The sequence below is a fragment of the Manacus vitellinus genome, unplaced genomic scaffold (genome assembly GCF_001715985.3).
Source record: "Manacus vitellinus isolate BGI_N305 unplaced genomic scaffold, ASM171598v3 scaffold_5_pilon, whole genome shotgun sequence".
In the NCBI taxonomy this organism is placed as follows: Eukaryota; Metazoa; Chordata; class Aves; order Passeriformes; family Pipridae; genus Manacus; species Manacus vitellinus.
Window position 1 is genome coordinate 13,219,333 of NW_021940682.1, and position 12,479 is coordinate 13,231,811.

General features: G+C 36.7%; 1 protein-coding gene across 1 annotated transcript in view; it reads left to right on the forward strand.

The window, feature by feature from the left end:
- Positions 1-5,739: 5,739 nt before the first annotated feature.
- The window catches only part of RFX4 (regulatory factor X4), a 64,548-nt gene continuing 57,808 nt past the window's right edge, over positions 5,740-12,479 (forward strand). The window contains exons 1-3 of the mRNA XM_029963403.1: positions 5,740-5,869; positions 6,914-6,974; positions 12,135-12,258. Of these exons, the coding sequence (XP_029819263.1) occupies positions 5,740-5,869; positions 6,914-6,974; positions 12,135-12,258 (315 nt within the window). The remainder of the gene's footprint in view (positions 5,870-6,913; positions 6,975-12,134; positions 12,259-12,479) is intronic.

Genomic DNA, 12,479 nt, shown 5'->3' on the forward strand with positions numbered 1-12,479 from the left:
GATTTTCTTGCTAAATAATGTCAGACAGAGCATGTTTTTACAGAAATGTTACAGAACACCATCTGTTGAAAAATGGTACTTTATTTAGATTTATCTGTTGCCAGTTTATTTTTTATGCAAAGAAAAACACACAAAAAAAGATCATTTTCGGTTTTTTTGCAGAGAGTTGGATTGAAAGATGCCTCAATGAAAGTGAAAACAAACGTTACTCCAGTCACACCTCTCTGGGGAATGTTTCAAACGATGAAAGTAAGTAACTTGTCATTCGCTTAAAATGACTGTGAACATGTCCAAGTGCTCATTTCCTGCTATATAAGTTGCTACATCTGGGTGATGTTTTTAGTACTGCACAATTTGAAAAGTCAACTCACTTGACATAACCAATAGTTTTATTATTTTTTTTTAATATTTGCATTTTTTAAAAAAAAGGAAATAACATATCTATTGCTTAAAACAGCTAGAAGAATTTGTATGTCACTGAATAAAGGTTGGATGACCTCTAAAATGTGCTGTTAGTATCAGCTTATGAGTAAAACCACCTGTTTTGCTTTTCACTGGTGAACAACACGTGGCTGAAATAGAGTAAAAAATGTGCTGCTTGTAAATTCTACTGTATCAAAGCAGACATAGGAAATCTTTCCTTTAAGAATTAAACAATCATAGCATTAAAACATCATATACTAAACCATGATATTGATTCCTTTTCAGTCACAGAGAGGAAACAATTATCAATCTAGCTGATTTTAAAATAGCTATTTTTTTCTTATCTTTTCTAATTATCATAATTTCAGATCTTGATTTTTAACAACAGCAGGTAATCAAAAAGACTCCAAAATAGTTTAAATTAACCAAATAATTTCTTTTTAAAATTGCAAGACAATTCTATCTTACCATTAGTTTTCCCTGTTTATGCAATTTCTATTCTGATTAATTTGCCTAAAGCAAAATACTCTTCATGTTAGTTTTCCTCTCAGGATTTCATACATTTGTTCATGTTATAAGACATCGATGCAGACTGAATTATTTAATTCAGTAGCTCACGTTTCCTAAATAGAAGTTTAGAAAGTATATTTTAAATAACTTCTTAGTTGCTGAATGTCCCATTTACATTTTTTATATTTTAAGAGAATTACTTTATTTTGATATCAGGGTAAAATTACGTGCCTTGCAGCACAATGTTGTAATGGAACATGAAATTTGCTGTAGCTGGGCCTTACTCTTGTTTGTCTGGAGATATCTTTGGAGGCAATATCTCTTCTGAAGGAGAAGGGTGGTGTTAGTAGAAAAATGGTATTTATTTATGACTCCCAAATGGGCAAGGATCCTTAAAGACAGACAATAAAACTAGGAGAGGTTTGGGTTTTTCTATTTTTAAAAAGTAAGGGATTAGAAATTAATTTATCTTTAAAAATTGTAGTGAATGTACAAACATCAGCTTGTTAATTTGCATTTTATGAGAACCTATGAGAGATATGAATTTGATTTCACTCTGATTCTACTGAGAAAGTGATGAAAGAAATCTGTAATGAATGAGATGTGACTTCAGACTCTTAATAGGGCCAGAATTCAGGACTCAACTCTACTGACTTTAGTGAACTTTCCTTAGACTCACAGTTCAAGACAGTATTGTCAAGGAAATTATTTAGCAGCATTAGCTACATTAATAGTAAAATTATAATTTCACTATTACAGGTATCCTTCTAGGTTTTGTTCTAGATTTGTTACCTTAAACAGGTTGTGACCAAACTTGCAGTAGTTTGTTATATGTGCTTTAAATGGGAACATGAGAAACTTCCACCTACCTTGGACCTGCATGGTTTAGCAAGAGCCCATATTTCAGACAGTGGCATTGAGAAGATAGGACAGTGGTTCCTTCTGTTTTCTAGGACTGGAATTAAGGGGCAGGCAATGCTAATGAAAGGAGGTGAATTCAGAACTGATGGAACAAGTACAGAAATGAATTTGTCCCACTATTCATGTGCAGAAGACATTATTGTCACAGTATATTATGGAAACCCAAATGAGAGTGAGAGTTGATTTTATCTGGCTTCCTTCTTAATAGCCGGTTCTACCAGATGCTTCCTTTGCACTGATTACCAGCATTTCTGCAGTGCAGATAAGAGAATTAATCCACCTGAAAAGTCATCCTTGTTTTGAGGGGGAGGTGAGAGAGAGAAGAAGGTGAAGAGGAAGGAGTAGGAAAGCAAAATAAGCCACTTGTCCATCAGCAAGACCAATAATCTGTGAAATTCAGAACAAACTAGAAGTTTCACCTTAGAAATCATTGTACTGTGTGCTCCATTACAGCCCTGGAGTTCTTTCCAACATTTCTCTAACAGTGCCCACACACCAACCAAGAAATTTCCAAACTACTGTGTCACTTTTTGTCCATCCTCTCTCATACACTTGCAAACAGCAGGAGGCAAAATGTTTTGAGAAAACCTACGTAACTCTATTTGAATTCTTCAGAATGGTGGTCAAATTGCTGTTGTCAGTGTAGCTCCAATTTTCATCTGGAGCCAAAAGAAGGCATCATCCATCCTTCCCTTGACTAGTTTTTTGTCTCTAAATACACTAGGTAGCAGTTGGCTGGATTCTACCAGAAAAAAAATGTGGGTTTGGTGTTTGGTTAGGATTTTTTTGGCCTTGTATCCACTGAAGATTATAAGAACTTGTGCTGTGAACTGATAATGTTCTTACTGACCATCATGCTTGCCCTTGTGACTGTTTTTTCCTGGATGATTTTAGAGTTCATAGGGTTTTAGGACAGGAGTAATAGTTTTGCTGGTCTCCTTTTCTACTGATGAAGTATGCTACAGAGCCATACTTCAGGCCACAGGGGCCCTTTGCAATCTTCTATTCTCATCCAGATACCTCCAGGCCTCTTAAACCTGCATTAAATTGTGAAAGGAAGCAATGACTCACAGCTGAGGATTCCCATGATTGCTATGCTTCTTGAGGTGTTTCTTACCCTTTTAAAACATTTTATGACCTCTTCCAAAAAAACCTTTTGTATTCTAATATAAAAATTACCAGTAAATTTTATTTCACTTTCCAGTTTTTTAAACACTTTCCCTCCTACCACTTCTACATTCCACATATTAGTCAAAAGACTCAAGGAAAAGGGAATGGTACAACCTTGCATTCAATAATTAAAAGAAAAACACCCTCACATTATTTTATGTGTACTGTGCATTGAGCCAGATTAGCCAAATTGAAATAGGGATCTGGAAAAATACAAATAAAGGCTTATGAAAGTTTCACTTTCAATTCCATTGGAAAGAAGTCGTGGTGCTACTTGGTGAAGTGGAAGGATTGCTTCTCCAAATTTTCTTGCTTAGTTAGAAATGTGAATGTAGAGAGTTCATATGAGATAAAAGAAAATATTCACACTAGTTTTTGTACTTCAAAAGCAGTGTTCAAAATCCACAATCTCACCAGCTGAAACGGACTTATCCAGTAACTTCTTTTCTTATTTGAACTAAACTTCTTACTCTTCCGTTAAAAAAAAAAAAAACAACAAACTTTTTAAAAAAGAGCTACTTGTTTTCATTGAAATTTTCCTTGGGGAAAATTCTTGCTTTTTCAGTCATACCTGCTCAGTGAGAACTCTGCTCCTATGTTTCTCAGAGGGTTTTAAAAAATCCCACTGTTTAAAAAACACAGAATACATGCTAATGAGCCTGAATCTCATTTATAGCTACATGTAAGAAAGAGACAAGATAGCTTCTGACTATAATTAAATTCTAGCTAAGGCCACTTTTGAGAATAGTCAGAATGTGGCCTGCAAGGGCTACCGAGGAGGAGGCTATTTCTCTGAAAAGTGTGGAGCTAACTGAACAAAGGGAATTGTTTTATCCATATAAAGCTACTAATAGCAGGTTAGCTGCTTTTGAGAAGCATGCAGGCAGCACTGGAAAGTAGAGAGTTCTTCAACTACCTCCACAGTGGAAAGAACTTTACTCCATTTTAGTTATGACAAACAGACTAACATACTTCACAAAAAGGTGTGCTAATGCAGGGGCTTCACTTTGGGTTGTTCCACACACAGTGTTTAAGGCAGGATGCTCAAAGAGGTGCTGAGCATAGCTCCTATTGTCTCCATGTCTTGCCCCAAGAAGTCCCTCAAGCTGTACCTAAAATCAGGCCACTGAAGTTAGACGATGCCACTGAGAACTCAGGGAAAGCCACAAAGACACAAAGAGAACTCTACTCTGGTGGCTTTGAAACAGAATTTTGAAAATAGAAAGATGGAGCTGTTATCAAAGAAACTTACATGGAGTTTGGGAAGAAAAAGATTTGTTGATATCTCTGGGAGCCAACAAATATTGTTTTTCTATGATGATCCTTGGTTTTAGTATCTTTGAAGGCCCCTTCTGTGTTGAGAGTTTTACCCATTTGAATTTTAAGAGTATTGAATTTTAAAAGGTATGAGTTCATTTTAATCTACAGTGTTGGTCTGATGGGGACTGATAACTGAACAGGCCAAAAAGTAAGAAGTGCTATTTTCCCTTTCCTTTTCCATGTTGTGCAAAGAGTTCTGGGATCAGACTCGAGTCAAGAGTTACAGAAAACAGTCCTTGCTCAGTATGGAAGCCATCAAGTGCTTCTACCAATCAAAATATAAAGAATAGGGATATTTATTATTTTCTGCTAGTCAATTATCTGATAAGATTATATAGTTAAAATGTACAAGGTAGAATTATGTGTAATGCTGAAAGTTTGTATTTCTAGATCCCCTCTATTCCTATACCATGCACAATTCTTTCCATCTAATAGAAAAGAGAAAGTTTTCAGAAAATAAATACTTCAGACAACACCTGGTGAAAATGAGAAATATATTGGCTGACAGTTGGTCCACTACCAAAAAACAAAGTAGCTCTGTGTTCTTGTACAGAGAATTGGTTTGGGGGGAGACAAGCACTAAACCTGTGAAAAATTTAGTTTTGTTGAAAATCCACCTTTCAATGGGAAATACTTTATGGGAAATGATGCTTAAATGTTTTTTTTGAGTAAATTCATCATTCTCCTACTTTGTACTGAGAGACAGTTCATGGAGGATGTTGGAGAGCCTTGAAGAAGGATCTCCAGGAAAAAAACATACCTGAGGAGGAAGATATAAATTGCAGCTTATTATCTAATTGTTAGTTTGTGTTATTAAAACAAATCCTTACATGGGAGGAGCTGAGTAAGGCTGGCTTGAAGTGTGTCTTAGGGCAGGTAAAGCCCCTGCTCAGGGGTGCTCACTCTTAATGCAAGCAAAAAACAGCTGGAGGAGAGATGGAAGGGGTGTGGAGACCCTAATATTGTGTGATTTAGATATAATGTCTGAGGGAGTGTCACATATCCAGGGGGGAATTCGGTCTGGTTAGCACAGGTGAAAGCCGCCCGGTAACAGGTCCTTGAGCTGAGGAGCGGCAGCCGCGGCCGCTCGGCATTCAGGCCCCGTGTGCCGGGGGTCTGTTGCACGCCGACCGTTTGTTTGGGAAAAACAAATGAAAAACACGATTTAAAAGTGATTTGAGATGTGTGTGTTGGTCCTGTGCGCTGAATAAAAGCGGTCCCTGAAAGGCAGGGAGGGAGTGTGCGGCCCAATAATTAGGGGTCCATTGTCATGCAGATGCAGAAGGGGGGCAGCGCTGGGGGTCCGCGGGAGCTGCAAAATGGGATTTCCTGACACTCCGGGGAGCGGCCGAGCGGGATAAAGGATGTTCGGTTAGCACAGCTTCCCTGTGTGCAATGGGAGAAATGCTGTGGCGCGGAGGCTGGAGACAGGGCGTTCCGAAGTGGGGTGTTATTTGTGTGCCTGGGTTCACGGAACAGCACAAAAGGCCTCCCGACGGGGTCTCGTGTTCAGAGGAGGTCGCTCGTAAGATCGGCTCTCTTAAGATTCAGCATCCTAAAGGCCCGCTTAAAATAACTTCAAAAAGTTGATTGCATGAAGAAATTAAACTTGCAGTGTGGTGTGCAGGCATAGTGATCTGTCTCATTGTTTAGGTATCAAAGTCTTCTATGCTGAAAGCTTTCATCAGGGAAAAAGTTGTGAAAATATCAGACTGTGTTTAATACAACAGCGTTTCCCAAAGAATATCCTTCTGTAGCTGTTGATTGTGCTTTACTCCAACTTTCACGTAGGAATGTTTTATATGTTTCACAAAACACAGTTTAATAGGAATTATTCTATGCATACTTTCAAATTGTTTCAAAAGAACTAACACAAACTAGGAAGAATCCAGTATTTGGAGTTTTATTTTAATTATCTTTTTCTTTGTTCATCTTTTATTTAAATTTTTGTAAAGTCAGAAAATCAGAGTTATCTTGAAAGCAGTTAATGAGGAATACTATCAGATAAATTATCTGAAAAGGAATAAAATATATTACAGAACATATACTTCTCATTCAGAATCGATCTTTGTAAATGTATAAACAGCTAGTACCTATCATATGTTAGGATTAAACAGTGGATGAACCCCATTATTTTAAATGCCTTATCTAATATAAAACTAAGGTAAAACAACGGTTCCCTTAAAGCAGCTCAAAGTGTTTATATGTCCTCACATGCTGCTAGAGATCTAAGAGTTGCTTTTACTCCAAATAAATTTGTCCTTTTCGGTGTCATTCTTCCTAGGCACCACTCTGCTCCTGCTATCAGTGATATTTGCAAGGTTTATTGCCTCAATATCTACAGATGGTAGTTTAGAGAACACCATTATTTACATTTCCACAATTTAGCTGATATTTTGAGAGAGCTTTAATACTTGAGAACATTTTAATAATATTTTTTAATTATTTTAATTTTTTTTAACAAATTCCTTACCATTCATAAATAACTTTTTAAAAAATTACTTATCAGTTCACAAATGCCTGGGAAATTCCCACTGAAATTACATAGCATTTTTTTGTTTCTTAACAGATGAGGAAAAAGAAAATAATAGAGCATCAAAACCTCACTCGACTCCAGCTACACTGCAATGGTAAGATGCCTTTTAAAAAAATCAAGAAAACCTGTTAGTGTTGTTTCTTATGTATTTTCCAGAGGAGGAGAATAGAGCTCTTAGACATCTTATACAGTTCTAAAGAAACTTTCACTGTAAGTGTTTAATGTGCTATTAGTATCCTGTACAGCATTTCTCAACAAATGTCCTACTCTTAAGGGATTTGTTTGAATTGAGGAAACTTCTGATATAGTTTAGAAGATCTACTTGGCGTATTTGTTTGTCACCTTGCCAGCTGGTGATTTGTTGTTTGCCATCGTTGTTATATTTATTACAAAAAGTAAACTAGTACTGAGAGGTTTTTTCAAGATTCACATTTGTTTCAGTGTCTGATGAAGCCCACCTTTACCAGCTATTTTACCAAAATGGGATCTATGTAATAAGATGAGAAAACATAAATAAAGGCATTTCATTGGGAACTATTGTTTCTTTACACCTATTTGTATCACAAAAGTCTCATTTTTCAGAAGTTCAAGAAAAGTGACTTTCCTTGAACAGACACTCAAGAAAAGGAGTGATTACAAACAGAGAGAAAATTATTAAAATCATAGTGAAATGTCATAATGATATTTTTTTTTTCATTACTCACTCCCACAACTTCCACACAGTTAAATTGGATAATAAAGAATAAATAATTATCTAGGTAAAATAAAAGAGCAAGCAGGGCTTACCAGGCCCAAATTCAGAACAGTGTTTATTTTGCAGTGAAGTCAGTTAAGAGTCTTTTCCACAGGAGCAAACAATGTTGTAGCCAAGAAGCCAGCATTAATTAGAATGTGCCAACGATACTGTTCCCAACAGAAAACATGCAAATACTGTAAACAGTCTTTTGCCAAGTACTTTCAAGCTTCCTCAGTCATAAAGGTTAGTAAATCCCTAAACTCCTGGGATATTGAGCCCTGCTGGAATGTACTGTGCGCACTTAATGCTCATTCAGCAGTGTTTGCAATAAAATCCTAAAATTTTGATTCTGAAAAGGCTGCCTACATCTTCTTCCCTTCTCTCTAGCTAGTGTAATGGCTTACTACCTCTCTGTTGCACTAGGTTTCTTACATGTTGAGGTAGGTCAAACATTCTCCCCTTTGACTCTTCTGGAATATCTGCAATTTCCTCTATTTATTTTCCACCCAACATTCCACAAGGGAACAGAAAGCAAAGAAGTTTTAGCATTTAAAATCTTTAGCTGCCATCAAACTGAATTATACAATTGGCTAATTTATTAATAGGCCTGTAGGTAAAAAGATTCCCAGCTTAGTAGCCATACCATCAAACAGTTTTCTGATGGTTTCCATGTGCTTTTCAACATATGTACTGCAGCTTTGAATTTGTATTTCCTGGAGGATTTTATATTCTAAACAAAATCACAAGCTCAAAGTTTAGGGTCAAATTGCTGAGTAGTAAGCTTACTTTGTGTGAAGATGTGGAGTTTTCGCCGTTCTGGAGTATCAGACACATTAGTATCCAGTTATTTGTACGGCAGAAACACCTAGCAACACATGGGTCAGTAAACTGTTGAAACAGCACTGCAAAAGTGCTTCCTGTAGGTTTAGCTTTATGTGTTTGACAGTTTGGCCTGCTCAGGTGCTGTGGTTTAACCTCAGCCAACAACTAAGTATCACACAGCCGCTCGCTTACTCTTTCCCCTTCCTGCTCCCATTGGGATGGGGAGGAGAGCTGGAAAAAATGAGACCCCTGGGTTGAGATAAGAACAGATTAATTATTAAAATAAAAGTAAGATAATAGTAATAGTAGTGGTAATGAAAAAGAGAGTAATAAAACCAAGAAAAAACAAAAACCAAGAAAAAACAAGTGAGGCACAATGCAATTGCTCACTGCCCACTGACCATTGCCCAGACTGTCCCTGAGCAGTGATCGGCACCTCACAGCCAACTCCCCCTGGTTTATGTACTGGGCATGATATTCCATGGTTTGGCTAGTTCAGATCAGCTGTCCTGGTTATGTGTGCACCCACAGCTTCTTGTGCAGCTCTTCACTTGCAGAACCTGGGAGACTGAAAAGTCCTTGACTTAGGGTAAGCACTACTTAGCAACAACTAAAACATCACTGTGTTATCAACATTATTCTCATACTAAACCCAAAGCACAGCACAGTGCCAGCTACTTGGAAAAAAGCTATGCCAGCTGAAAGTAGGATCAGGCCTCACACTAAGTATTTGCACAGTCAGGAAAGACAAAAAAATTTAACTGGATGTGCTTTAGGCAAACATGCATCCTACCTTCTTACAAGAATCTCTGGGCCAGATTCAAGAGGTAGAAGTGGTGGGGTAAATTACTGGCCAGATTTCAGGACAGAGTATCAAACTGCCCTTGTTCTGGCAAATGGAAGCTTCACAATCATCTGCAGCATCTGGTGTTTGCCAAGTTAAAGCTGGTCATGTTTTTCTGTTAGATGCTTCTATCACTTACAGCTAATGAAGGCTATAGAGTGTCGGAGAACAGAAACAGAGGAAGTGCCAGTTGCAAGGAAAAAGAAGAGGAAGAAAGCAGTAGGGAAAGTAGCAAGACATAAGGGAAATAAGTACGTTTTGTCACATGGTTCACATTGCCATCAACTTTATTAGTTATTTCTTGTCTGGCATCTGGCCGAAAGGGGCAAACAATACCAATCCCATGAGGATCTATCCTTAATTCTTGTGCCTCTCCAAAGGCGAAGTATGTTGAACATTTTAAATGTGGAGGAGGAAGAACAGCTGAAGAAGCCAAGATGTCTGGATGGCTGTCAGCCTGGCTAAATATCCTTTTCCTGGAAACAGGAATGATGCTTTTGTTTTGTTTTTGATGACACAAAATGAAGTGAAAGGCCTGGTAAAATGTAGCACTACTGCCAAATACATCATAATTGGGGAAAATATGCAAGCTTGAATTTAAAGGTTAAGGTATGAATACAGCAATATCTAGTATCCTGTGCTTATTCCACATTCCTGTGTTCATTATCATCTCTAAAGCTATGGCTTGGCTCTAAAATGTTCGTGATTATTTCATTGGTAAACTGGTTAACCAAAGTGCAAGTATGGAACTTTATTTTACTTAATTTTGGTGTGTGTGTATGTCCACTTCTCCACACACAGAATTATTTGAAGTACAGTCAACCTAATTCCATGCAGTTTTGTGGCTTACAGTGTACTTAACAGTATTGTGAAGCTAAAATCAGCAAAACTATTCTATTTTCTGCAACAATTATAAAAGGAATTTAAAAAGAGGAAGGTACTGTAAGGTAATGGGTTCTCCCCAGGTTACTACTTCCTCAGAAATTGTTATACTGCATCAAAATTAATCGGTTCTGGAATCTTTTATGTGATTAGCAGTGATTAACATCACAGTTGTTCTGTGGTCTTGATATAAATAAATAAATCTGGAACAAAACTACAGACCTGATTTTGCTATAGAATAATCTCATTTAATCTCGAACTATGTGAGTGTATAAGGAGGGAAGCAGTAATAGGGACAGATAAAATTGTCATTCCTGTGGAAGTATTAGGGGCTTTATTCCTACACTGTAGTGGCACAAAAGGTCTCATTGTGAACTAGTGGATTTCATGTAGCTGTATTACAACATTCAAAGTGTTTATATATATATATATGTATATATATATATATATTCTTTCTGGTAATGATTTGTTAGGTAGAAGATTGCGTTCATTATCTTCCTACAATACTGTAGAATGAAGCTGGATTCAAAATATGATAAAGTTGTTAAATAAAAGACAGGAAAATAAAAGAAGTGGAGCAAGATGGGTTTTTGATCATTAAAAAAAAGTTCAGGTATAATGGGGCATTGTTCAGTGTCAGACTAATGACTCTCTGTGAAAGAGAGGAGAAAAAGAGAAAAATTCATCAGATATGAAGAGAAATAATTAACTGCTTTTCTTTCTGTCCTGTCTTGGTCACGGAAGCTGACATTCCAATTAGCAGCTATAGTATACAAACGAACTCTCCAGGTTTTGAAAGGAGGTTTTGTTAAAGCGCTATGAATTTGAGGAAAGATGCCATGATGATATTTCTGTAGAAACCAAGGAAGAATAGATGTTTCCCATACAAACGGAGTCCATTCATCTGGCCGGATATCTTATTAAAATAGTTTGCAGTCACAAATGGTCACGATAACTGAAATGGAAGGTAGGTAGGTCCTGAAAAAGGCAATGAAGGAGAGAAACCAGATATTTGGAAGGTGTTCTACAGCTACAAAATGATAGGGGATCATCTGCTGTAAAATTGGAGTTTTTTGAGAATATGTATTAATTTTTTAATACATTTAAGGGGAAGTTACACCTAAGTTCTTCTCTTGCCCAGAAAGGCAGAAAAGCACAAAAGCACACATGTTTGTGTATGATTGACACTATGGATGACAAGATTAATTATGGTTTAAAGTTAAGTGTGTATGTAAACATCTCTTGAATATTTTTGGATAAGCAATAATAAAAATTTCATTTCAAAGGAATGTTTCTTTAATCTATAGATTTATAATGAGACCAGTTTCAAATTTTAAAGATTAAGCATGTGCCTACTCTTATATTTGACACATAATATGAAATTTCGTAGTTTCATATTTGCATGTGCAAATAAATAATAACTTCTAAAAGGCTGAGGAGGATGTTATTTCACTAGTTTTTTTTCAGCATTGTGTTCAGATCGCGTATTCTTTTTTTTTCCACTTTTTCACAAATAATAGCAAGAAAATATTTTACAGTAAGATTTTGTGCACACTCTTGAGTATTTGCCAATAACTTGCTTTAGCTGCATCTGCTTCCTCAAGGTAAATAATTTTGCAGCTGGACAGGAGTGAAAAGAGTGTCATGAACCAAAGGTGACCTGTTCTGTAAAGGAGGAGAAAACGCTTCCTCTCAGGGAACTTTTACTGTTTCGTAGTTGTACATATATTTGTTTACTGCAGGATGCACTGAGAACTCACAGCCTATAGTTTTGATAGCAAGTATGAAACAAATGAAGCAAGCAAGTTTTATGGAAATGAATTGGAAGGAACACTCAGGAACAAAGCAAATTTAGTAGACAAGAGGAAGTCAGAATGTTTGGTCGTAAAAGATGCAGCTTTGTGTACTTTTTACCATACAGGACATCCAACATACTTGCAGTTCTCTCTGTTTGATATTTCCTTTTTAAGGCTGGAGGAGAACTATGAGATAGCTGAAGGTGTTTGCATTCCTCGAAGTGCTCTCTACATGCATTACTTGGATTTCTGTGAGAAAAACGACACACAACCTGTTAATGCTGCCAGCTTCGGAAAGGTAAGTCTAAAGGAGCATGATGACACCTTAAGCTCTCACCTGGTTCATGTACATTTGTATTATTGAAAATAATTAAATCTTCCCTTTGAGATTGAATGAAAATATTTTGAATGAAATATGTGTTCAAGTTATTGGACAAAGGTTAAGATTTTAAGTATTTTGATGGTTGGAATAATTTGTAATCATGGCTAAGCTCCAAAATACTTCAGTCCCAGCCTAGC